General features: G+C 39.9%; 1 protein-coding gene across 1 annotated transcript; it reads left to right on the top strand.

The window, feature by feature from the left end:
• Positions 1–1171: 1171 nt before the first annotated feature.
• Positions 1172–25224, top strand: PSMA5 (proteasome 20S subunit alpha 5). Its single transcript, XM_030325249.1, has 9 exons — positions 1172–1324; positions 5370–5436; positions 11774–11900; positions 14330–14397; positions 15306–15413; positions 15553–15611; positions 16495–16597; positions 17608–17694; positions 24973–25224. Exons 1-9 carry the CDS (start codon positions 1296–1298, stop codon positions 25048–25050), a joined length of 726 nt encoding a protein of 241 aa, XP_030181109.1. The 5' UTR covers positions 1172–1295; the 3' UTR covers positions 25051–25224.
• The last annotated feature ends 1973 nt before the right edge of the window (positions 25225–27197 follow it).

The following is a 27197-nucleotide window of genomic DNA, read 5'->3' as shown; positions in this document are numbered from 1 at the left end:
TTTTCACAGCAATCTAACAGATTGCTGAGGATTGCTACTTGGAACTTCTGTTTTATAAGTGTCAAACATCTGACTGGCTAGGGACCACAAAACGATATTCTTGTTGAATTTATGAAGGCAGGAAATAAATGAGAGGAAAAACAGAGCCCATACCCCAAAGGCATATTTCTACATACCGCCTCCCCCTCAACTGAAATGCCTCATTTACAAATCTAACCTACAGCCAAACATGAACTTTACTTGAGAAATACGGGGCCTGAAGGAGACTTGACCAGTGGTATCATATTAACTGGAAACAGAACCCTGGCATTTCTCTCTGTCATATACTGCCCATCAGATGACTTCTTACTTGGCTATCTTTCTTGAACAAATAATTCATTTTACAGCCTTTCTATGAAGTTGTGACGTTGCCCTTTTACCTTTAGGGAAGCGAAGCACAAAGCACACAAAGGCGGCACCGTCAGCTAAATTCTTCACGAATAACAGAAAAAGCAGAGAGCAATACGAATCTCAGATCCAAGGCATTACCTGCTCTAAAACCTGTACTGGGAAGTGTGGGGTGGGGGCAGCCGGGAGGGCAAGGAATGGAAGGAAATGCTGGTAAAATTACCTTGACCAGAAGGAAACTTGGAGTCTTTTCCCACTGACTGAAGCCCACCAAACTTTTCTGAAACGAACCACGGTAGGGTGGGCTGAGGCAAACGGACCCGCCCAAGGCGCCCACTCGTTCCCACCGCAGCGCACCCAGTCACCGCCCACGGCGAGTCCCGGAGCTCTACGCGCAGCGCCTGGAAGACTGAGCCAGAGCCGGAAGCGCGGGGAATCCCGCGAAAGGCGGGGCTGGTGGAGGGCGTGGAGAAAAACCGGACCAATTTACTCCGGCGGGGATTATTGTACAAGGAGCCTATCAACTCCTCCGTACAAGTTCTCCCAACTGCCAATCTTGGGGCGGGTTCACACCTTCTCCAAGAGAAGAATCTCCCCACATGCCTAGGGCTCGGAGCGCCCCTAGCAACCACGCCAAGATTTAAAGCGGAAGGACGGCCCTGGGCCGGAGGTCCCTGGAACCAACCGCGGCCTGGCAGGGAGGCACTTTGGCCCAATCACCTTGGCGGGAACTACAACCAACCAATAGGAAACAGGCACTGACGGGCGGGCTGAAGGGGTCGCCTGCGCACGCGCAGTTGGAAGCAGGGCCTCAATTTTGTGGTGGTGTGGGTGAGTTGGGTGCTGTTGGACTCGTGTTGGCCCTCAGAAACCCCACGTAGCTGCTGCCAGCTTTTCCTGCCCTCGCCATGTTCCTCACCCGGTCTGAGTACGACAGGTCTGTGCGTCGGGAGAAAGTGGGGTCGGGGTTGTGAGTGGGCAGGACTGGGGCCCGGCCACGGCCTGGGTTCTGCCGTGTCATGGGGCGCCCCAGGAACCCGAGGCTGGCCCGGCCTGGGGATCTCTTGTCCTCCCCAGCCGCCTGCAGTGATTCCCCAAGCTAGACTCGCGCCAGGTGCTACCGCTGAGTCACTGCTGGGTCCCAACTCGGTGCGGAAGGGAGAAGCTCCGCTTTGTGCTTGGGGGAGAAGGCCGAGGGGCCGCGACTCCGACCTTTAACCCGGAGAAGTCCAGGGGTCAACCCCTCCTCCGTTCATCTTTCGTGCTGAGTATGACTGCCTTTTTAAAAAATGTGAACGTGTTGCCTGAAAAAAAAAAAAAAAAGCTACTAGAGATTCTTTAATGGCTCTCATAATTTCAGCTCCCCCTTCCTTCTAGGGGAACAACCTCGTTTTCCGTTTCTTAGTTGTGGAAGTAGAGTAACCTTTCCTTTGGTTGAAATGTAGGAAGGCATGCTGGTATGTATAGTTTCTGCAAAAGTCTGAAAGTATTCTCAGCTATGCCCGGATGGAGTGTGGAGTCTGATTTTATAGGAACTGGGATTTAGAGTGGTTCTTAAGAGTTTCCTCATCACGCTGATTCCACTAGACCTAGACTTTTCGGACTTTTTGAGAAGCTTAAAGCGATTTAGTTTGTGTGTGTGTTAAGGCCAGATCTGTTTTTAAAATTAAGGTTGTGAGATTGTTGTATTCATTAAAAGAAAAAAAATATTTTTCAGGGCTTGGAAATGCTGAGTAAAATTGTACATAGACAATTCTCTAGACATTGTTACTTTCAGTTTCTGTTTGGGTAGGTTAGATTTTTCACATAGCTGCAAAGATGTTTTTGGGGTTTTTTGTTTGTTTGTTTAGCCAGGAAAGGCGGATGTTTTCTTTCTACTAGGTCTTTAGAAGCTGCATTTCTTGTCAAGTGTATGTTGATCCTGTCAAAAGTTTTATCACTTGGAACTCCCACTTTTTTTATGCTTTTACTGACTCGGAATATATATATGTGAAGTTTTAAAACTGACAGCTTTTTGTACTGTCCTGTAAAATGACTTGGTATTTATTTTCCAGAGCATTAAAAAAAAAAATCCTCCTTGGGTGATAGAATTTTGAGTTAGGGGGTGTATGATAGACATTATTATTCTTATTAGAAAGTCTTTATTAAGGTTCTGTGATCATTTACTTAACATCTTCAATGAGTGCTATATGTTATTCATGTTTATATCCTCCCAAGAATGCCTAAAATACAGCCTTTTTAAATTCACTTAGCTAATATACTTGCATGCTTGCTGTGTACAAGACACTATTCTAGTTACTGGCCATACAGCAGTGAACAAAATCAAGATTCTTGCTCTTAAATGGGAGCTTGCCTTTTAAAGAGCTATTTAAAAAACATAGTGCAAGTCAGAAGTGGTTTCATGTCATTAGAGAAATTCAAGTCAAGTACTATAGAAAGTTTGTTAAGAGAGGTTGCATTCAATATTAGGGGGTCATTGAAAACTTTAAAAAGGAGCTGATATTTAAACTGAGTCTTGAGAAAGAGGAAGATTTTAATAAATATGGACTAAGTGTCAGTAGGTTGGAGGCAGAGAATATAGGATGAACAAAGGAGGGGCAGGGGGGAAACTGCCTGTTTGGGAACATTCTTTTCTGTGTGGTACATTTGATACATGTATGGGAGTGGTGAACTATGGGGAAAACAGGATGGTGCTAGATGTTGGATGGATTTTTTTTGTAGTGAAGGAGTTTGGGTCACTATTTTTTTTCAAAAATTTTAAAGTGTTTTTATTTATTTTTGAGACAGAGAGTTAGAGCATGAGCAGGGGAGGGGCACAGAGAGAGGGAGACAGAGAATCCGAAGCACGCTCCAGGCTCCAAGCTGTCAGCACAGAGCCCGACCCGGGGCTCGAACTCACAGACCGTGAGATCATGACCTGAGCTGAAGTCGGACACTCAACCCACTGAGCCACCCAGGCGCCCCTGGAGTTTGGGTCACTATTTAGGCAACCATGTACTATTAATTTTTATTTGAAGAAGTTACATAATTGTGTTTTGCAGAGATTGTTTGACAGGAGCAGAAGAAAGAGTGAGTCAATACCAGTTAGAAGGCTTACAAAGTTAGGTGAAAGGTAATGAGGTCGTTGAGAATGAAAGAAGGGTGTTGAGTTACCATGTGGGAGGAATTGATGTGACTTGGTATATGATTAATGTGGGAGAAGATGGGGAGAAATGAGTCAGATCATTCAGAACTTTCTAGCTTGGGGAACTGAGAGATTGCAGGTGTTTTAAAATAAAAATGAAATAGGAATGACAGGAGATGGAACTGATTTTGCAAGGATGGCTGGATTTAAAGAGATATTTCAGATTGGAAGATATTGAGTGTTCGGTGCTAATGGGATATCCAAGTGAAAATGCTCAGGATTCATTAAATTAATCAGGGAAGAGGTCAGACCGGTAATAGAGGTTTGAGAGTAGTTGGTGCTTGATGTAAACGAAATAACCCAAAGAAACAGTGAAGTTTGAGAAGACAGCCAAGAGCAGAGCCCATATAAGGATGTAGTAATTAATACTATACTAGGATGAAGTGCCTGAATTAAGGTGAAAATACTGTATTCACATGGTACTTTATCACAAAATTCTTTCATACTCTGCAATTCAATATTAATTATCTTGTGATGTACGATAGGTTTTGTTTTTTGTTTTTCATTTGAGGGAATTAAAGCTACTAAGTGGCAGAACTAGAACTTAATTTCAGTCTTCTGTCCTCAGACTTTTCACTCAGTGATTTTTAAAAATTGTTCCTAGAGTTCTGAACTTTTTTAATGACCTCTGGGATATTACCTCTGGGGCCAGGAGGATTCTGGGATGGTGAGATTCTCCTTTCACTCCTGATTTAGCCCAGAGTAATAATTCCCAGAGGCAGTATAGTGAAACAATTCAAAGATAGGTCTCTGCAGTCACATTGCCTAAATCCTAATTCCACCTCTGCCTCTTACATGCTGACTAACTTTGGGCATATTACTCAACCTCTTTGTCAACTTTCACATCTGTGAAATACTATCTGTCTTTAAATGTTACTTCATAGGACTATTTTGAGGATTAAGTGAATTAAATAATTTAAAGGTTTATAACAATGCCAGGTATATAGTAGATATGCAGTAAATGTCAACTTGTATTATTATTACCTGTTTTGTATTTCGGGGATACATACACTTTTTTTTTTTTTTTTTGAAGAAAGAGTTTTTGATAAAACAAATTTGAAAACACTGTGTTATATATCATGTTACATGTTATCAAATCCAAACTCTATCAGCCAAGGATCATAACTACTTTCATTCATTTGTTCAAGTATTTTTGAAGTGTCCATTGTGTGCAGAAGACTTTTATAGCTAAGACCATGATTGATGCCTCTTCTCCATAGGAATTTCCAACAGAATGGAACAAGAAAAGGTGGGAAGGTGTTTTAGAAAGAAAAAGAAGTCTAGTGTGTAATTGGTGTAAATATGTATGTAATGAATAAACTAGCTTAGGCTTTAGGAACAAGCCAGATCTCGGTCTGTTAAGATAGCAATACTAATTCATACAAATAAATAGAGAAATGTACCTGTAACTGACTTTTACTGAAAAGTATGATATTGACATTAAATGCACGTAATGTGAAGGGGAGAAGGATAAAAGCATATTGGGAATTGCCAGGTAGTTTTGGGGGCTTGAATTTACTGAGGGAATTCAGTTTGGTTCAGAGTTGAGGTAGAAAGCCCCTTGCTCTCATTTGATCAGTTTGAAGTCTCTGAGAGTAGCACAGAAGTGTTCCATACATAAGTTCCATTTTCTTGAAAAGCTGTTAATGTACAAAACAATAGCTACAGATTGTTTTGGGCAAAGGAGAATAATGACAACATGCATATCTTGTAGCTATTTGAGCTAGATGTCAAGGAACTTGAGTTTTGTTTCTCTACACTTTTTCTGACAATCTTTAATGCTTTTTTTAAATTATAGGGGTGTGAATACTTTTTCTCCTGAAGGAAGATTATTTCAAGTGGAATATGCCATTGAAGCTATCAAGGTATAGTATCAAGTAGCAAGTTTTTGAAATTTCATGGCAACCTACTGCATTGCTGGCAGAACATTTGGAGTAAATGTGTTTTAGCTATCTCCCTTTTTTTTTTTTTAATGTTTTTATTTTATTTTTGAGAGAGAGAGGGAGGTGTAGAATCTGAAGCAGGCTCCAGGCTCTGAGCTGTTAGCAAAGAGCCTGACGTGGGGCTCCAACTCACAGAACCGTGAGATCATGACCTGAGCCGGAGTCGGAAGCTTAACCAACTTAGCCACCCAGGCGCCCCATGTTTTAGCTATTTGTTTAGAAAATATTCTGTATCTCCCTTTACCCAACCACTAACCGTTTTAATATCAATTTCAATCCTATTCCTGAAGCCTTTTGAACAGATAAATGCTTCGTAATTATGTAAGTATCTTTTTCTCAGTGGGGCTGAAGGGACATGTTTGTGTTCATAATCCTCTTGGCTATAAAGAGAGGGATATAGAGGTCTAGACTTAGCATCTGGAAGATACTTTGAAAAATTGTTTAACTCATCACCTGTATTCGTAAAATTGTGGATTTGTACTGGACACTTTCAGGACTGAATAAGAGATGTGTCCTGTAATGTAACAAAATCAAATAGTTCAAACCAGTATTTTTCTTTTTCTTTTTTTTTTTTTTTTAACGTTTATTTATTATTGAGAGAGAGAGACAGAGCATGAGCAGGGGAGGGGCAGAGAGAGGGGGAGACACAGAATCTGAAGCAGGCTCCCGGCTCTGAGCTGTCAGCACAGAGCCTGACTCGGGGCTCGAACTCACAAACCACGAGATCATGACCTGAGCCAAAGTTGGTCGCTCAACCAGCTGAGCCACCCAGGCGCCCCCAAACCAGTATTAACAAAATCAGTAAGCGAGCTATCTATACTTAAAGTTAGTTATCACATGGGATCTGCATTTGTTGAATTACGGATAATCTAAGTTCTGATTTAGGTTATCCAAGGAAGGTCCAGGCATCAGTATTTTTAAGGGCTCCTTCAGTGATTCTAATATCTATCAAGGATTGAGAATCAGTGATCTAGATGAACCCATTACTCTGTGCTTCAGTCACCTCTACATCCCTAAATAACCTCTGTTTGTATAGTCCTAGTGATAGAATATTTTCTCACTAGATAGCTCATTCTGTTAGAAAACAATTCATAATGGTTTAGAAATTTATCCTTGTATTGAATCAAAAGTCTAGCTTCCTGGGGTGCTTGAGTGGCTCAGTTGGTATCGGCTCAGGTCATGATCTCATAGTTAGTTGGATCAAGCTCTGTGTCAGGCTCTGCACTGATAGCATGTAGCCTGATTGGGATTCTCTCTCTCCCTCTTTCTCTGCCTCTCCATTCTCTCTCTCTCTCTCTCTCTCAAAATAAATAAATAAACTGTAAAATAAATAAATCAAAGTCTAGCTTCTTTGAAGTTTCCTTAGTTGTCCCTAGTTTTGTCCTTGAACCACACAGGATGTTTAAACCTTTTCCAAAAACAGTTCTTCAAATAATTGAAGAGAGCTACTGTGTTTCTAAGTTACCTGTTATAAAAAGAGTGTATTATAGAAAACTATTATATGAGAATCTAGAAAAGGGCAAAAGAGACTGTGATTAGTTGAAGACATAGAAGTAAAGGTGGATGCACTATGATAGATGGTGGGACAGAAAGTGGTGGGCCAGCTACAAGTGCCTGTTTCTGATCACCTTTGCCCTGTATTGAAACCATACGTTATTATGAATTGTGAAGACTATGACGATTTCAAGCTGTGGCATTTAAAGATAATAGTCCTATCCAAGCCAAGAATAATCCTCAGTTTTGGGGGGGGTTCTTCTTTAAGCTTCTTACTGCTAGTAATTTTCAGATTGCTTAAAGATAATTAGAGACCATGTGATGTCTACCCTAGGTTGGGCTAAGATAGAAATAGCCATGTGACCCTTTAATAGATGTGACTTAACCCATGTGAAAATTCAGGCTCTTTGGTATTTAAACAACCTGGTTGTCGCCTTGGCAACTTATGAGTTGTCAATGAGAAAGCAATTTGATAACCATAAGTATTCAGTAGCATGAAAGGAGCTGGAGAAACAACTAAGAATGGCAAGTATAAGTTGTCATTTGGAGGTATGGTATGGATGGCATGGGTGAAAGACAGCCAGCAGAAGTGGGGAAAAAATGCCTTTGGAGTAGGTTTTTTGGGGGAAGGAAGGATAATCTGTGGCAGTGTCAAAATTACCATATTAAACTGAGCATGTGGACATTGGTTACTATGAGTTATACTAAAGAAATATTAGGTAGAGTCTTCAAATGTTCCCTCACTTCCTTTCCTCAGTCCCCACCAAGGGGTGGGGTGGACTTTAGGCAGAATTGTAATACTGAAATATCTGGGGTAAATGTAAGTGTTCAAAAGAAAATTCCCTTGATTTTGGTACATTTTATTACTTAGTCTGTCTTGAAAATATTAATCTTTTTTTTGGAGTGGAAACTTAGGAAGTTATTTAAGTTGGAGGCCAAACTGAACAGGCTGTGAATTCTTATAATATGAAAATCCTTCATCCACAAAATAGTTATAGTACCCAGGGACTATTGACATTTTGGACTGGATAATTCTTTGTTGAGAGACCATCCTGTGCATGGTAGAGTGTTCAGCGGGATTAGATGCTAGTAGCACTCACACTTCTAACTGTGACAACCAAAACTGTCTCTAGACTTTGTCCTCCAGATACATGTCCCCTGGAGGATAAAATGGCCCCTGGTTGAGAACAAGTCTGCCAGATAAAATTTAAAAGTAGATATAAAGGGGGTGTCTGGGTGGCTCTATTAAGTGTACAACTTTGGCTCAGGTCATGATCTCACGGCTTGTGAGTTCAAGCCCCACATCAGGCTCTGTGCTGACAGCTCAGAGCCTGGAGCCTGCTTCAGATTTTGTGTCTCCCTCTCTTCCCCTTCCCCACTTGTGCGCACGCTCTGTCTCTCTCTCTCAAAAATAAATAAACATAAAAAAAAAAAGTAGATATAAAGTCTGTCCTGCTCTGTTCAGTTGGAGATTTAAGAGCAATGTACTATACATAAAACAACTAGAGAACAACTAAGTGCCAAATTAAATTCTCTAGTAATATTTTCTGACTTTTACATTTTTATTCTTAAGGCATACCTGCATGTAGTTTTAGAATCAAAAGATAAAATAATTATATCAACCTTGTAACAAAAACAGCAATCCCTGAGGACTGCCCCCTCTATCTTCAGCTTCCCAAATGCAACACTTTAAGATCTTTTAGCTGATAATTTTCTTGGCATTTGCTTCCATATTTCTAGCACAGAAGCAGACAGCCAGCAGAAGTGGGGGGAAAAATTTTGTTTTTGTTTAGATATTATCCACAGACTTTACATTATGGACAATGAAGATTTTTGCCCCAATCACACACATGGACACACACACACGCTTTCCTCCTGGGGTGGAGGTACAGCAATTCACTCAATATATACTTTTGTGAGATCATTAGTCAACACTTATAGTCATATGACTATGTAAATAAATGTATTCACAGCTGAGCCATTTTTCCATTTCTGCACAATATTTTCCTGGAGTTAAGAGCTCTTCTTTTTTAAAAATTTGCTTAATTTAATGTATACATGTCATAAATAATCCCCAAAGTCTCTCTAGGTTATATGTATCTTCTCAAAATTTCCAAGACATTAGGTATCCAGTAAAGATTCTTAAAAATCTCTTTGAGCTTCTGACCTGTTCCAATTCTGGACTAGTTCTCTGGGCATACTGCTTTTTCAATTTCTAAGCTCCTTTATTTTTTCCTTTTTCTTATTAGTGTCATATTTTTGTTTTATGGATGAAATATATTCTTTAAGGATTTTTTTTTTAACTTTTCTTTCAATTTTTTTTTTTATTGAATTGGTTAGATTCTTTAGATCTATGTTTTTTAAGCTACAGGTCTTGACCAATTAGTGAGCATTGAAATCAATTTAGTGGGTCAAGGTAGCATTTCTTTTTGAGTGGAATAGAACAGTAGATATCAGAATGCCATGTTGATACTATTGGTGTTTCATTGTGTTTTTTTCCCACGTTGTTTCTATTGTATTTATTTGTGTATGTTAGTATGTTTTGATCCTGATATAAGATATATTTCTTAATGTCGATTTTGTCCAAAATGTTTGAAAACTGTTCTAGAGAAAACTGCCCCTTCTCATTTCATGCCTGAAGGGTGTTTCAGCTACTAGCTTCAGAGAGCTGAATGGGGAAAGAAGGCTGAAGTTCTTAACCTTCAGCTAGTCAGTCTTAATCCCCTGTTTTCACTCTGGTACTCCTGCCTTTGACTGTGCTTAGTGTCCCCCAATCCAAAGACCACTGTCTGTTTTACCCTTTCCAGAGTTTTCTATAGGAGTGGGGGTGGGAGCTGTCATCTAGCTTTATAGCCTAGGGGAGGGGATCTGGAAATCTGTTTCTTAGGTAACACTGAACTGATTTTGTGATTTTTAGCTCCTTTGTTTCTATTTCCAGAGGATCCTATAATGTTGGGATCCTATAATGTAAATCAGATTGTTTCTTGATTTTCTTTACTACTGGTTTAGGGTTCAGATTTCTCAGGTCTACTAAGTAAATTATCACTAACCTGTCTTCTTTCCTAGAAATTTTGTTGCTGTGTCTTTGCCCATTCTCTTTGTGCTAGTATATTTGTGCATCGCCCCCTATCCCCTGACCCTGCCATCCTTTAATTTTGTACTATTATGAGGCTAGGGGAAGGAGTAGAGCTAATGTGTGTGTTCAGTCTATACCTTTACCTAGAAGTATGAATGCCCATTTTTTACATAAAATTCTTTAACGGTCCTCTCCTGTAGTTATGCATATATATTAAAAAAAAAAAAGCTGGTATATACATTTAAAAACATTTGTAAATAAAGTCACAACTTTATGCATTTGAAAAATAATTCACTTATGTATGAGACGTGATTATGCAGTCTGCAGTCATGTTAAGCATGTTATGCATAATGATTCATGAAATTCCTTGGACTCCTTTACAATAACAGGTTCCAGGAGTCTGATGCTTGCACTGGCAGGCATTGCTTTGTGGAACTAACTAAATAATAATGGTAATTCAGGGGCACCTGGGTGGCTCAGTCAGTTAAGCGTCCAACTCTTGATTTCAGCTCAGGTCATGATCTCATGGTTTGTGAGTTAAGGGATAAATAATATGGCATGAGAAAATGGGTTGGGCTATACCTGGTAGATTTTGTTGGAGAATAATGAGTAATAAAGTTTGAAATGAAAAGTGAGATTAGGTTTTGAGGGCTTTGGAAGCTTATTTGGATTTTATGTGACAGGCAATATAGGGAGATGTTAGTTCTTCAGAGAAGAAGTATAATTAAAATAGCATTTTATTAGATCAGTTAGGCTATAACATGAAATATACATTAAGAGAGAGATTAAGATGGGGAACCTAAGTAAGAGGATGTTGAAGTCTAGGCATATAAGAAGAATGACTAATTTTGTTACTCATTTATTATGTGCCAGGCACCATTTTAAGCATTTTATGTATTAATATATTTACTTTCTTGATGTTTTATTACCCCCATCTTGCAGATAAAGAAACAGACATAGAGGGATCGGTGACTAGAATGGTGCCCTGGAGATGGGGAGATGAAATTAAGCTATATTGTAAACTGCTAGTGACCTCAAAAGATTAAGTTAATAATTATGTTTGTGGTGGTGTTTTTGTTTCTTCTTTTGTTTGTCTGTTTGTTTATTTATTTTGAGGGAGAGGGAGAGAAAAAATCCCAGGCAGGCTCCGTGCTGGCAGCACGGAGCCTGGCACAGGGCTCTATCTTACAAACTGTGAGATATGACCTAAGCCAAAATCAAGAGTTGGACGCTCAACCCACTGGGCCACCCAGGTACCTTTTTCCTTTTTTTAATGTACACTACTTTTCTGGAGGTCATGTAGATTTGAGAAATACTACCTTTGGGGACAGGTCAAGAGAACAGAGGTGAAAAGAAAAACATTCTAGTTTTATTACTTTTTTGCCCGTTGATGTTTAGAACCTTAGAATCTACCCCTCTCCAAAATATTGGCATTAGAGTTGATCATTTTCCAGATGTTTTCAAGACTTCATTGGACTTTTCCCTTTAGAAGAACAAAATCTGTAAATCAAGTGTTCCTGCCATTGACAGGAATAACACATTACTTATTAGGGTGCTGTTTATACTCTCTGAATACTTGGTATGGCTAATTGAAGCTTCTGTCTTGTGCAGTATTCAGAGAGATTCCTGGTGAGTATGTGAGACTGTTCTTTGACCTGTACATGATAACTATAACACGTTTCTTTTTAGCTTGGTTCTACAGCCATTGGGATTCAGACATCAGAGGGTGTGTGCCTAGCTGTGGAGAAGAGAATTACCTCCCCACTAATGGAGCCTAGCAGCATTGAGAAAATTGTAGAGATTGATGCTCACATAGGTAAGGAGTAAGGGGAAGTTGTTTTATAGGATCTGGCTTGGATTAATTAGTCTTCTTTGGTGTTCCACAGGAGGTTCATTAGATGAACATCTTATCCCCTTATTAGCTACTGTTTTCCAGGCAGTAAGCCAGTGTGCATAATATAGGAGTGGGAAGCAATTGTAGGGCTCAGCCTACTTCCAGAAGTTCCTTTCTCCTTCAAATTTAGACTTGGCGAATGTGATGGTTGTCGAAATATGTAAAGGTGAATCATAGGCCAGCTCCCTATAATGGCTGGGTCTTCAGTGTTGCATAATGTTAGCCCTAGTAGGAAGCCATCTGGAGCAGAGGATCATGTGGAAAACTAGAGTGTCCACTAGAAAGAGGAATTCTTAAAGGTCTTTAGAGTGACTAAGGTTCAGAGAGCATGAGAATAATAGATTTTGAGCAGATCAGTCTTCTTCCTCTGTTTTCAGATTTATCTTTTTACTCCCTGTCTTCCCCTATATCCCCCACACCCCAGCACTCGTTTTTGTTTTGTTTTGGTCTCTGTTATAATTTCCCTGCCTTAGCTTCTGGCATCATTGTAGCATTACAGGGTGAGTAGTTCTGCATTTTAGTTGACTGTTGAAATTTTCTTAACCATTTAGTCATCTAATTAGTGGAATATTGGTAAAATAATTAGTTGCCTGAAGGCCTCAGAACCAATGCCATGGTGACTCCAGGAGCTTGACAGTATCTTTCAGATGTAGAACCTGAGATTTAGTCTTTTAAGATAAGAACATTTTGTCTACTTAATCCCAAGTTGTGTGTCTGGAGATAGATCAGTGTCACTTCATTCAGCAAATTGAGAGCCTACCATGTGTCAGACCTATGCTAGTCACCAGGGATACAGAGAAAAATGAGACATAGTCCTTATGTTTCAGAAGCATACAGTCTGATAGTGGAGGTGGACATGTAAATAAGTAAATGCAGTTGAGTGACGTAGGTGTTAAGAGAGGCTGTAGTATGTGCTCAGTAGGGGTACAAAAGAGGAAATCATTAGTTTCGTCTGGAACCAGTGGTAGTGGGACTTTCAGAAAAAGATTCCATAAAGCAATGCTTGAGCTGAGTTGAATTCTAAAAGATGAGGAAATGGTCACTAAGTGAACAAGTGTGTGGGTATAGGAAGGGAGAGCACTCCGGTCAGAGGGAATAGAAATGAGCAAACCCTTAGTGGTGTAAAATAGGGAATACCCTAGCACAAGAAGTTTGGTATGACTGGCAGGTGGACTATAGCAAGAAATAAGTCTTGGGTCAGACAGTAGAAATCTTTTTACCATGCTAGCAAGAGCTTCAACTTGATGGGAAAGATTTTAAGCTTTGGGGTAATATCATCAGATTTTGAGAGAGAGAGAGTATGAGCAGGGGTGGGGCAGAGAGAGAGGGAGAAAGAGAGAATCTCAAGCAGGCTCTGCACTGTTAGCAAGGAGCCTGATATGGGGCTTGACCCCATGAACCGTGAGATCATGACCTGAGCCTAAACCAAGAGTCAGATGCTTAACCAACTGAGCCACCCAGGTGCCCCCAGATTAGTCTTTTAGAAAGACAATTCTCATAACAAGGTTGCAGGTAGAGTGAAGGGGCCTGAGACTGGAGGTAGGGAGACCTGGAAAGAAATTTCCTTTAATCCAAATAGAAACAATGAGGGATTTAACCAAGGCAGTGGACAGAGAATGGACAATGTAAGGATTAATGCTGGACAGGTTAATCAGATGGAGATTGATAGAATTTGGGATCTGATTGGTTGTGAGGGCCAAAGAGTCTAGAAGGAAGAAAGAACTTGATTTGAGTTGGTGGTATGTCCAAGTAGATATATTAAGGGAGTCATTGGCTTCATAGGTTTGAAATGTGGTAGTAAGGCTTAAGCTGGAAATACAGATTTCAAGTTATGGCATATAAAGTAACAGCTATAACGTTGGCATCTTGGACCATCAGGCAAACTTTCTTTCTAAACTAATTGGTTTGTATTTGGTCAGGGAGGTGAAAAAGCTTTTGATTTTATCCTGGGGCCTTCTATAGCTCATAGTGACATGGTTATTTTTTTCCTTATTTCTTCTGTTGGGATGTTAGTGTTCGCTTAGTTTGAAAGTGTATTGTGGTCTACGAGAATGCTAAAGGAATGCTTAAGGATGTAATATGTGAAAATTCATGCTTGTTTGGCTGTTCTTGCCTGTCTTCTATCTTAATACTGGACTTCTGAGTTATTGCAGATGGTTTTATTTATTTGTAGTATAATTATACTTGTGTTCAGTATAATCAAATAATTTCCCATCTAACCTCTTGGGTGTATTGCTATGGGATTGCGTATGGCCGCCATGGTTCCATTCCAGTGTTTCAGTATTTCTTGAGTGGATGAAAGAGTTCTGCTAGGATTTGGCCCCTGGGTCACTATTGCTTTTACATTGCAGGTTGTGCCATGAGTGGGCTAATTGCTGATGCTAAGACTTTAATTGATAAAGCCAGAGTGGAGACACAGGTAAAATTAGCATCATCTCTCCTTTTTACCTTGATGCTTGAGTTCCTTGTTTAATGATGTAGCTGCCTGGGCTGTATTGCAGGTTATCTGTGTTAATATCAGCTGTAGCTCTTAGGAGTGATTTTGGATAGACCACCTAGTTAATAACTTGTTGAGGCTTGGAGTCTAGCCATCCAACCATTGCAGCTTTAAGGAAGCCCTGGTAAATAGTGCTGACAGTCTCTTGCTTCTTTTTGATTTGCCTTAAATAAAGCAAGCATTGCACTACATTCTGTTCCCTAATTAACTGTGGGAGCACCATAGCAGGAAGTGGACATAGCTAAAGGACATTATACCCCAACTGCCTTTGGTGCTGGGCTTGCAAGTAACAGCTCTCCTATGGTGAGTAATGTTATGTACCAGGTCAAGAATGCTGATTTTGTTTTTTTCTTTAATTGAGTACCTGCTGCTTCGAGAAAAGACCAGTAAGAAAAAAATTCCTGATTGATAAAACTTTTTGCACTTATTTTCAACTTTGCTGTCAGTACTTATGTAAGAGTAAGTCATTTAATTTAAACACCAACACAATGATAAGGTAGGCTCTTTGAGGGAAAGTGGCACTTAGCTGTTAGCATTCACTTTGTGAAAAGACTAAGCTTAGTGCTGTGAAGGGCTAACTCTGTTTTTCAAGGGAATAATCCTCTAGTCCGTCATTAATGCTTAGGGTACTTTGATCACAGTTTCTTTCTAGAGCTATTTCTCTTCCTCTCATGTAGGCCCAAGCATTCAAGTTCAGTGTTAAGAAAAAAACACTGGAGCTGAGCCTTCGGTTTGCAACCATAGTCCACAGGGATGTATGTAGTGAGATGGTGGACTGCTTTAATGCTTTTCTTATTTAAAAGTTAGACCACATTTTGCTCTTTTTCTAGAACCATTGGTTCACCTACAATGAGACAATGACCGTGGAGAGTGTGACTCAGGCTGTGTCCAATCTAGCTCTGCAGTTTGGAGAAGAAGATGCAGATCCAGGTGCCATGGTGAGTGTGGTGTTTGTGGCAAGTTTCCTTCTAAGGGACTTAGGACATTTGTCCTCTGAACATACCTTTCCCAGCCCCTCTTACCTCCTGCTTCAGTAGCCATTTGTTTATCTTAATACCTCTTGTTTTTTGGTTCTAGTCTCGTCCTTTTGGAGTAGCACTGTTATTTGGAGGAGTTGATGAGAAAGGACCCCAGCTGTAAGAATTTGCCATTTTTTCCTGTTTCTTTTTTTGTAGAATTATTTTAATTTGGGATGGGGACTGGTTGTCTAAACTGAGAGGATTATTGTAGAATTATAAAAAATGAAGGGCTTCTAACTCTAAAGTTCAGTGATTCTGTGCTGTTTATACAAAGACAAGCATTCTGTGAAGAACTTCCCTGTTGGAACCACTGCTGATTCTGGAAAGAATTAAAAGCAACTTTGTTACTATAGTCAGGGTGTGTTTTAGAGCTTTGCTTTAGAATGCTGATTTGTTCCTTTTCCTCAAATATTATTTAGATAGGCATACACAAGTGCCATATTTATATCTTCTATACTTCTAAATCTCTGAGGAATGAATTAATTTTCTTAAACACTTTTTAAAAGATCTGGTTTCAGGTTCCTGGGTAGCTCAGTTGGTTGAGCATCCAACTCTTGATTTTAGCCCAGGTCATGGTGCAGTGTCCTGGGATTAAGTCCTGCATTGGGCTCCATACTTAGCATGGAGCCTGCTTGGGATATTCTCACCTCTCTCTCTGCCCCTCCCTGGCTCGTGCATACTTGCTATCTTAAAATAAATAAACTTTAAAAATAAAATAAAAGATCTGGTTTCTATAGCTGCATGTGACTTTGCATGTGAATTTTGATCTCTGGGTTGTGAGTTGAGCCCCACATTGGGTATAGACATTACTTAAATAAACTTAAAAAAAAAAAAATCTGGTTTCTCTAGGCATATAACATCTTTTGGACCTGTACCTCAGTATTTCAGTGGAGTTTCCACTGCAGGGCCAAGCATTTATATTCTTTAGTGAGATACTTGTTACATAAAATGCCACCACTCTTAAGCATTTGTAACCCCCTTCTTTTGGGGGGTTTTGCAGGTTTCATATGGACCCATCTGGGACCTTTGTACAGTGTGATGCTCGAGCAATTGGCTCTGCTTCAGAGGGTGCCCAGAGCTCCTTGCAAGAAGTTTACCACAAGGTAATTGAGTACTGTCACAACTTTTATTATTATTTTATAAATCAAGGTATAATTTACATAAAATGGGAAGACCTTAAGTGTTCAGTTCTAGGAGTTCTAGGAGTACACACCCTTTTGACCACCACCTAAAACAAGATGGAGAACACTTCCATCACTCCCTGAAATGCTTATTTCCTCTCCATTCACTCACTTTCTCCCTTTCAACCATGTTTACCACTGTAGATTAGTTTTGTCTGTTCTTGTCCTTTCTATAAATGCAGTCATACAGTTTATATTTTGCATTTGCCTTTTTTGTTCAATAATGCTGTTTTTAGGATCCATTCGTATTTTTGCACATATCAGTAGTTAATGCTGAGTGCTGTACCATGGTATAGATGACCTCAGTTTGTTTACCCTTTATCTTGAAAGATTTACTTAACAGATATATTTCCTAGTCTGGCTCTAGAAGCAAGTAGACATTTGGCATTTTTTATCTTGTAGGATGGGAAGACTTGGCTTTGGGTAACTTGTTGTAGTTGAAGGCTATCTTACTTACTGGTTCACACAGAGATGTCTACTCCCCTCTACCCCTGATAGTATTGATTTTATGTGTGGAAGAAATTGGGTTCATGGGTTCAAAACACGGTACTACAAGAGCAGGTTTACTAAACCAGTGGGCTACCTTTTTAGATCATTTGGGAGTTGTGAATCATAGGATATTCCCAATATTATCTTGTTTCTGTATTAAAAGAGGATAACTAGAGAAGTGTAGCCCTTTCCACTTCTTCAAAGATCACTTAATATGAAAGTTGGTGACTTTGATCTGGTTCAAAATAAGACTTGAAACTTTGAATAAATGTATTCTACTTATTTACTGTTTACTTGAATTGTAGAGATACCTGGTAATGCACTGTACTTACTAAGCTGCTTGATTTAGTAATATTTGCTACATCATTCAGGGAGATAGGGGAAATCTTTGAAGGAAGGAGGAATTACATAATGGCTACTCTTCTTACCCTTTTTGTTTCAAGTCTATGACACTGAAAGAAGCCATCAAGTCTTCACTCATCATCCTCAAACAAGTAATGGAGGAGAAGCTGAATGCAACTAATATAGAGGTATTTTTCTCTTGTGGTGTTTTTTATTCAGATATCATAGCTCCCATATCTCCCATGGAGATAATCACATTTTGTATGCTCAGCCCTTAAGAAGTTATTGCTATCCTTTGAAGCTCCAATACTTCTATAATAGTAATAAGAATGGACTGTCCCCAAAACATGTTAACTTATCCTAGGACATTAGGAAAGTCGCCTGGAAGAGGTGATGCTGGAGAAAGGAAGAGAAGGGTACTCCAGGAAGAGCGAACAGCCATGTGCAAAGGCTCAAAGATATAAAATAACATTGTATGTAAAGGAGAATTTGAGGGTTTTCTGGATGCTGGGGTGCAAGATATATGTAAGGTAGTGAGTGAGGTGGCAAGAGATGATACCAGAGAGTTGTGGACCAGATTCTGACTGCCCTTATTTAGGATGCTAAGAGTAGATGGGAGAAAAGGAGATAATGGTGAGTAAAAAGATAGAGTAGGTTTGCAGGTGAATTGAGAGAGAGGTCCTGTATTTCCCTGGTGAATGTTAGATCATCTGCTGAGAGTGGGTGAATTCAACAGTAGAGTTAAGGCAAGTGGGATCTACTTGGAAGAGTCCTTATGGACAGGGAAAAGGGAAGGCTGGGATAAGCAAAAGGACTGCTGGGCTACATTAAAATACTAATGGAAAAAAAAAAACTAGCGGAGGCTCGATTTACCAGATTGTTATCACAAGTTAGGATGGAGGGGTGGCACCTGGGTGGTTCAGTCAGTTGAGGGTATGACTTCAGCTCAGGTCATGATCTCACAGTTTGTGGGTTCGGGCTCCGTGTTGGGCTCTGTGCTGACAGCTCAGAGCCTGGAACCTGCTTCAGATTCTGTGTCTCCGTTTCTCTGCCCTTCCCCCCCCACTCATGATCTGTCTCTATCTCTCAAAATAAATAAATAAATAAATAAACAAACAAACAAACAAACAAACATTAAAAACAAGGGGGAAAAGCTGGAAAAAAAAAAGGGTACAGGGTGCCTGGGTGGCTCAGTCGGTGGAGCGTCTGGCTCTTGGTTTCAGCTCAGGTCACAATCCCAGGGTCATGGGATCGAGCCCTGTGTCAGGTTCTGTGCTGAGTGTGGAGCCTGCTTAAGATTCTCTCTGCTCCTCTCCCCTGCTTGCTCGCTCTCTGTCTCTCTCTGTCTCTCAAGTAAAAGAAGGGGAAAAAAAGGTCAAGATAGTGGTCATAATATTATATTTCAATTAAAAAATTTTTTAAAGGCAACTGTGTCTGCAATCACAAATCAGTAATTAAACCAATCAGCGCTTACCAGAATTATGTCAGCTGTACTCAGTGTGCATTGAGAAAATGTATGTTTCGGTTAATCCCTGGTGAAGGATGGCTGGTTAAGGGCTGACAAATGTCTTGCCTTTAGAGCCAGCCAGCTTCCACAGGCTGCAGTGAAAGGGACAAACTTGAATGCCAAAACAAGGGGCTGGCCTAAAGTTGGGAAAGCGTGGGTGGAATTGGAGAGAGGAGGTGGGGGGACAGAGGGGTTACTTCTTGAGCAGTAACAGGGAGAAGAGGAGTTTGGAATAGAAATGGAAAAACTTACTACATAAATACTATTTTTACACTTTCTTAGTAACAGTGATACTCCCGGTCTGACCCTTAGGAGGGAGTTTGTCAGTTCCTTTCTGGTACTTTGGGGGTGTTTGGTACTGAATGAGATAGGGTCTTGCCATTTCTTTTCTTCTTCTTCCTCTTTCGTCTTCTTCTTCTTCTTCTTTTTTTTTTTTAATGTTTATTTATTTATTTTGAGAGCAAGTGGATGAGGGACAGAGAAAGAGGGAGAGAGAGAATCTCAAGCAGGCTCTTTGCTGTCGATGCAGAGCCTGATACAGGGCTCTGTCTCACAAATCGTGAGATCACGACTTGAGCCGAGATCAAGAGTCGGACATTCTACCATCTGAGCCACCCAGGCACCGCGGGTCTTGGCATTTCTGCCAAAACTACCCCCTTCTTCCTACCTCAGAGTAATTCAGAGATAGCTCTGCTGATTTCACAATGCAGGTTCTGAGGTCTGCTTGGTTCAGTTGAAACTGCATAGATTTTTAGCTCATTCAGTTTCAATATTGCTTTGAAAAGAGCATCAGATGTGTCTCAGTCATGCTCTCTCATTGTTTTTTTAATGTTTATTTTTGAGAGACAGCGTGAGTGGGGGAGGGACACAGAGAGGGAGAAAGAATCCCAAGCAGGCTCCATCTGTGCTGTCAGCACAGAGCCCGATGTGGGGCTAGAATGCACGAACTGTGAGATCATGACCTAAGCTGAAGTCAGATGCTTGACCAACTGAGCCACCCAGGAGCCCCCATGCTCTATCGTTAACTATATTACTCCCTGACTTAGTTATTTTTGCATTAAAAAAGGTCACTTTCACTTGTCTAAGACAGTTTACTCCACCAGTACTCTGATAGTTTCCAAATCTGACTGTCCATCAGTCTTTGGAAATGAAGTCCAGAAATCTGTACTTTTGAAATCTCCTTGGGTGATTTTGATGGTCAATCTGAGAAAGTCAGGCATTTGGGGGCCCCTGCTCTACCAGTTGTCCCTTGGATCACCAGCCTGTCCTTCTCTACAAAAAAGGAAAATTTCCAAGCTGCATCTTTTTTTAGAAAAACAAAACAAATCACACCTTTGTTAACTCCTCCTTCTACCTAGTATCCTGTCTTAAAAAAAAAATCCACTTTGTTGAGATATAGTGTACATACTGTAAAATGTACCTATTTTAAGTATACAGTTCAGTGAATTTTGACAAATGTATAATCTGCTACCACAATTAAGGTGTAGAACATTTCTACCATCCCAAAAAGTCTCCTCATGCCCGTTTTTAGTTCGTTCCTTCCCACTGATCTGCTTTTTGTTGTTATAGATTTGTCTTTCATATTCTAGAATTTCATATAAATGGGTCACACAGTATGTGCTCTTTTGTGTCTAACTTCTTTCACTCAGCATAATGATTTTTGAAATTCATCTCGTGTGTATCAGTCTGTTACATGTTATTGCTGGGCGCTATTCCATTCATCCTTTTTTGTAATCTTCATTACTAGGTCTTTTCCCAAGAGAACCTATATCCATTGTCCTCACTGCTTCTCCCCTCATTTATTCCTCAATTGCTACCATTTGTTAGTGTTCTTAATATTTCCCTGGGACTTTCCTTATTTTGCTAAGTTAACTCCAGTTTGTCAGATTTCATGGTCACTTTTTAAACCTATTATCTGACTTTTCTGAAGCAGACTCCTCAAATTTTTGACAATTCTATAAATTTTTTTTTAATGTTTTTGCTTTGAGACAGAGAGAGACAGCATGAGCAGGGGAGGGGCAGAGAGGGAGGGAGACACAGAATCTGAGGCAGGCTCCAGGCTCTGAGCTGTCGGCACAGACCCCGACGTGGGGCTCGAACTCACGGACCGTGAGATCATGACCTGAGCTGAAGTCAGACGCTCAACCGACTGAGCCACCCAGGTGCCCCAAATTTTTGACAATTCTAAAACGAAACATTATCTTTCCTGAAAACCATTTCATCTTCCTGCCCTTCTAATCCTAGTTGATGATGCTACCGGTATGTATACCTGTCATTCACAGTAGAAACCTAGAAGACTTCGGCTTCCCTTTTTGTTCCCTTCACTGAATTGTTCCCTTCACTGTCTTTGCCCCCTTGTAAATAATTGTCATATCAGTGCCTCCTCTCCATCCCTACTTCCAGTGCCTTCTTTTGTTCAGGCACTCAATTTTCTCTTGCCTTGTATCCTTTCAGAGGTTTCCTAACTAGTCTTCCTGCCTCTAGCCTTGCCATCTTTCATTTCATTCCATTTCCTTCATTGTGCTTACTGAGGTTGATTTTCTAAATTACATATCTAGTCTTGATTGTTCTCCACTTGAAAACATCTTTTCTGGGGGCACCTGGGTGGTTCAGTCGGTTAAGCATCCGACTTCATCTCAGGTCATGGTCTCGTGGTCCTTCAGTTCGAGCCCGATGTTGGGCTCTGTGCTGATAGTTCAGAGCTGGGAGCCTGCTTCAGATTCTGTGTTTCCCTCTCTCTCTGCCCTTCTCCCCACTCTCATGCTCTGTCTCTCTCAAAAAATAAACATTAAAAAATTGAAAAAGAAATCTTTTCTGACTCCCGTCTATAAGATAAATCCCAAACTTCTTTCATGGTATGATAATTTACTGTTCTTAAGTCATATGTTTAATCTGTTAGGGACCTTGCTAAGCATTTTGCATGCAATTGTTTCTTTTAATCCTCACAGTACCTCTCTCAGACTGGTATTCCTATTTCCATTTTACAAAAGAGGAAACTGAAGCTTTGAGAGGGTAGGACCTTGCTCAAAATAACAGTGGTAAATGATGGAGTCAAAATTTGAACTCAGCTGTGATTGGGATCCAGTACTTTTTCTTTTTTTTAATTTATTTATTTTTGAGAGAGAGAGAGAACACAAGTGAGGGAGGGGCAGAGACAGAGAGAGACACAGAATCTGAAGCAGGCTATAGGCTCTGAGCTGCCAGTGCAGAGGCCCGCTCAGGGCTCAAACCCATGAATCGTGAACATGGGTTCTCTCTTTGTTGAGAGAACATTTTTTTTAAGTCTGTTCCCAGATCAGATCTTCAGGTGTTTTAAAATGTTAGTAGTCTTTTTGTGTTTTTCCTGTAGGTGAAGCGGCAAATAATAAACATCATATAATTGGATTATGCTAATTCTGACCTGACTTGAGCTGAAGTCAAATGCTTAACTGACTGAGCCACCCAGGCGCTCCTGTGCCCTGTACTTCTTTTTTTTTCTTAATTTTTTAAATGTTTACTTGTTTTCAAGAGAGTGGAGGAGGGATAGAGGTGGGGGTGGACAGAGAATCTGAAGCAGGCTCTGTGCTGACAGCAGAGAGCCTGATGCGGGGCTCAAACCCACGAGCTGTGAGATCACGACCTGAACTGAAGTCAGACGCTTAACCGACTGAGCTACTCAGGTGCCTCCTGGGGTCCTGTACTTTTAACCACTATAGTATACTGTCTTTCCTACTTCGCCTCCCGTTTTATCTCCTCCCATATGCAGTCTCTGCTCTAGCCATTCAGAATTACTTCATTTTGCAAATATATCCTCTTGTTGCATGCTTTATACATGTGCACATTCCATCTGCTCTTCTGGTTCTCCACTGTGTGACCCATTTTTGAGTTGTGACACAACTCAAAAGTTGCTTCTCTTTGAAACCTTTCTTGACTCCCCCTAGATCACTCCTTTGTGCCTCTACATATGCTCAGCTCTCTTATAACACCTGGCATTAAAAGCATTTGGTGTCCAGCACCCTTAGTAAATAAAAGAGATTTTCTTTATCTTTGGATCCCTAATGCCTAGTACAATTATAACTAGTACATAAGTGCTTAATAATTAATTATTAATTGAATTAATGAAAGAAAATGTTTCACCTGTCTCAGAGCTTTTTGAAAGAATAAGATAAATAGAAGAGTATCTTTCATATTCCCTATGTAAATAAGTTTATCATGATGCAAATGCAAGGGGTTATTTTTACTCATCTAGTGATGAGTGAGTACCTTCCTAAAGGCAGTATTTGGGTTTAGTCTTATTAGCACCAATTTACAGCCAGATTCTATCAGACTTTTCTATTCAGAGCTTTCCCGGTTTCTGTTTTTAGCCCCTGAAATGGTTTGGGAAGACTAGCCTATGAGCTCTGAGCAACTTGACAAAAAAATTCTGTAGGCCCTCACTCTTCTCTGCTTTATTGACCTTGTGTCTCTGTCCTCACGTCCTTGAAAGATGTAGTAATAACATTATTTTAATTTCCTTGGAATAGAGCCCATGGTCTATATGGACATGAATGATAATGTTTAACATGTATTTTATAAATATGTGTTCTGACATTTTGTGTAATTGGATAGATCTTTTGTTGGGAGAATCTAGTGGAGACTGCAGGCTTTGTTGAGAGAACATTTTTTTTTTTAGGTCTGTTCCCAGATCAGATCTTCAGGTGTTTTAAAATGTTAGTAGTCTTTTTGTGTTTTTCCTGTAGGTGAAGCGGCAAATAATAAACATCATGTAATTGGATTATGCTATTTCTGGAAGTTTCAGATTATGTTAAATATCAGTAATGAATATTACCAAAAATACCCTAGTATGTTTAACTGTAAAGTCTAAAGAAAAAGGCAATAGGAGGAAATTTAAAACCAACACAACCGCTTTTTAGGCAAATGTCAAATGGCACCTATTGCTCAGTATTGGCCCCCAAAACATGGGACTATGTTATCAGCAGAGGTGATAGAAAACTTGGTAGTTTTAGTTAAATTTGAAACTGTCTTCTGACCCTCGTATTTTATTGTTTAAATAGATTCTATCTGGACTGCTATTTATAACTAATATTTGTCAGTCTCAACTGATTTCCTGTGTTGGTGCTAATGGAATCCTTTTATTTTCATGGCTAGTCCTTTTAAAAAACAAAACAGGGGCACCTGGGTGGCTCAGTAGGTTGAGCGTCCGACTTTTGATCTCGGCTCAGGTCATGATCTCATGGTTCATGAGATCGAGCCTAATGTCTGGCTCTGTACCTCTGTCTCTCTCTCTCTATCTCTGTCCCTCCTCTACTTGTGAGCATACACATGTGCACATGCGCTCTCTCTCTCTCTTCTCTTTGTCTCTCAAAATAATGAACTTAAAACAGACTTTGTTGTTAAGTTGCATTATGAAAAATTTTAAAGAAAATAATATACCTAATAATAATTGGTAATTATTTGGTGCTTATTATAATGTTCTAGGCAGTGTTGTAAGCACTTTACACAGATTAACACATCTTCACAACTTCTGTATGAATTAGGTGCTATTGTTATCCCCATTTTACCGATAAAAATTAAAACACAGGGTGGCCAGGAAGCAAAGGTCACACAAGCTTCACTTCCAAGTGTGTAAACACACTTTTCATATATTTCTAAGGAAAAAGTACTGACCCCAAGTAATTTGCTGCTGCTTTTCTGATCCTTGTTGAAGTAGTGTCAAGAAATGACAATGACACCAGGCATTTGGTTAACTGCTATGTGGTCTGTTAACCTCAAAATAGAAAACTTGGTCAATAAGAATTTTTATTTGGGAGTCAGAGAGCTATTTTAGGAACCTGTGGCTGGAAAGGATATCCCTTGGATAGCAGATCCCTTAGTTCCTAATGAACAGCTGCATCACTAACACAGCTTCTCCTGACCATGCTAGTGCTATCAGCAGGGTAATCGAGCCCAGCTCATTAACCCTTCTCTGCTTTCTTTCCAGTTAGCCACGGTGCAGCCCGGCCAGAATTTCCACATGTTCACAAAGGAAGAACTTGAAGAGGTTATCAAGGACATTTAAAGAAGCATGATCCTCAGAACTTCTCTGGGACAATTTCAGTTCTCTTAAATGCTTTTAACTTTTATTTCCAGCTCCTGTTCCTTGGAAAATCTCCAGTGTATGTGCATTTTTTTATGATGTCTGTACATAAAGACAGTTCTGAAATAAAGAAAAATTTAAAATTTGTTAATAGAGTATTCTCTTCTAATGCAGTCTTTTGTTCGAAATGCTCATTTTAGGGGACAAAAAGGATAGTGGTACTAATATCCCTATCCTATCAGAGTATCTATTCTAAATTGTTTTAGTGTCTGTCTACCACAGAATCAAACTATCTCATGAATCCCTTGATGTTGGCAAATGAACTTAAGCTTGTCCAACTCTTCGCAATGGTTTAAAGATCTTAATACCATTGCGAATCCATTTCAGTGCCATAGTTTCACCTGATGAAATAGGTATTTTTGCTGCTATTTCTTATATGAAGGAGATGTTAACAACATGTTTTGAGGGTTGTAGTTCATTAAGCCAACTACAATGTTGTCTCAGTTCTTGTGTGTTGATAGATAATTTGGAAAGAGATTTTCACTTTATGAAGATAAGAACTATAAGAGCTGCCATCTTATGACTCATTGAAATTATTTAAGGAATCTTTTGGAGCCCCCAAAATGGCCATATGAAATGGATATCATTATCATACAGATAAAGAATTTAAGGCTGTGTGTCCGTGGACACAGAAAATTAAGCTGTTGGGATTTGAACTCAGATTTTCTGGTTTCAAATCAACTCTTGATTTTACAATGCCAGGTCCCTTGAAGCCTACACACCTTCTAAGTAATAGGGAAATCTCATTGAGATTTGAAATGAACTTGCACTATCTACAACATGACTGGCTAATCCATATGTGGATAATGCAGAATTGATTGTGTATTATCTTCATTAACATTTGTAGGCAGTTGTCCATGATGTCAAAATAAGTTATGATTATTTGAGTAGGTTGAATTCATACTAAATTTCATACTGTGTTTCCAGGCAACTCTCCCCCCCCCCCAAAAAAAAAAAAAACCACAGAAACTTGTGTTTATATGCCTTTGGAAATTACAATGACTGAAAACACTTGGAAGAAAACTTTTGCCCTGTATATACACATAAGGAGAGTAGGGAACCAGAGTGTATTGTCACCAATGTTCCGGAGACTGTTACGGTTATTTTAACCCTGTTACTAAATACACGGTAGGATGCCTGGCTGGCGCAAGTCGGTAGAGCATGGGACTCTTGATCTCAGGGTTGAGTGTAGAGATTACTTTTTATTTATTTTTTTTTTTTAATTTTTTTTTCAACGTTTATTTATTTTTGGGACAGAGAGAGACAGAGCATGAATGGGGGAGGGGCAGAGAGAGAGAGGGAGACACAGAACCGGAAACAGGCTCCAGGCTCCGAGCCATCAGCCCAGAGCCCGACGCGGGGCTCGATCAGCCCAGAGCCCGACGCGGGGCTCGAACTCAAGGACCGCGAGATCGTGACCTGGCTGAAGTCGGACGCTCAACCGACTGCGCCACCCAGGCGCCCCGAGATTACTTTTTAAATATGATAATCATGAGATTCATTTCATGTTCACCAGTTATCAAATCCTGATAGAAAATGCCACCGAAAAATCCTATCGTAATTTCTATTTATTTAAATCTAACAAACTTACTGAGTACTTACTTCCTATGTGCCAAGTAATAATGTATTAGGCATTGGGAATAGAGCTGTGAAAACAGTATGGTCTGTGCTCCCATGAAGCTTCTCGTGGGGAGAACTAGACCACAGCATTCCCTTTAATTCTGTGTAGGTTCATGCACAAAGTGTGCCGCTTTAGGGAGAGGTGAGAGTTGTGTCTCCGAATCGTGGGTATTGTTTAAGGGAAAATAGATCTTAGCATATCTCCCATAGCCTCAGCTTACACTATTTTCCTCCTTACTGCCCAGGCAGTGTTACTTGTACCTTATACAACTGGTGAGGCAGTAAGTTTCATACCCTCTATAGCTCAAACTTTAGAATTCTTAAAAGAAAAGGATTTCAGCATTCTTGAAAGAGATGGAACTTTGTGGGGGTTTTTTTTGTAGAACTTTAAAACTTTCTACAACACTTCTTGTGTTCAATTTAAACAGAACCAGAAATAATCTCACTAG

This window comes from Lynx canadensis, chromosome C1, assembly GCF_007474595.2.
Source record: "Lynx canadensis isolate LIC74 chromosome C1, mLynCan4.pri.v2, whole genome shotgun sequence".
In the NCBI taxonomy this organism is placed as follows: Eukaryota; Metazoa; Chordata; class Mammalia; order Carnivora; family Felidae; genus Lynx; species Lynx canadensis.
Note: the sequence above shows the minus strand (reverse complement) of the source record. Positions and strands in the feature narration are given on the sequence as shown.

Coding starts and splice junctions, on each gene's coding strand:
- PSMA5 (XM_030325249.1), top strand. CDS start 1,296: ATGTTCCTCACCCGGTCTGAGTACGACAG. Junction 1,325..5,369: donor ACCCGGTCTGAGTACGACAG/GTCTGTGCGTCG, acceptor TTTAAATTATAG/GGGTGTGAATACTTTTTCTC. Junction 5,437..11,773: donor ATGCCATTGAAGCTATCAAG/GTATAGTATCAA, acceptor GTTTCTTTTTAG/CTTGGTTCTACAGCCATTGG.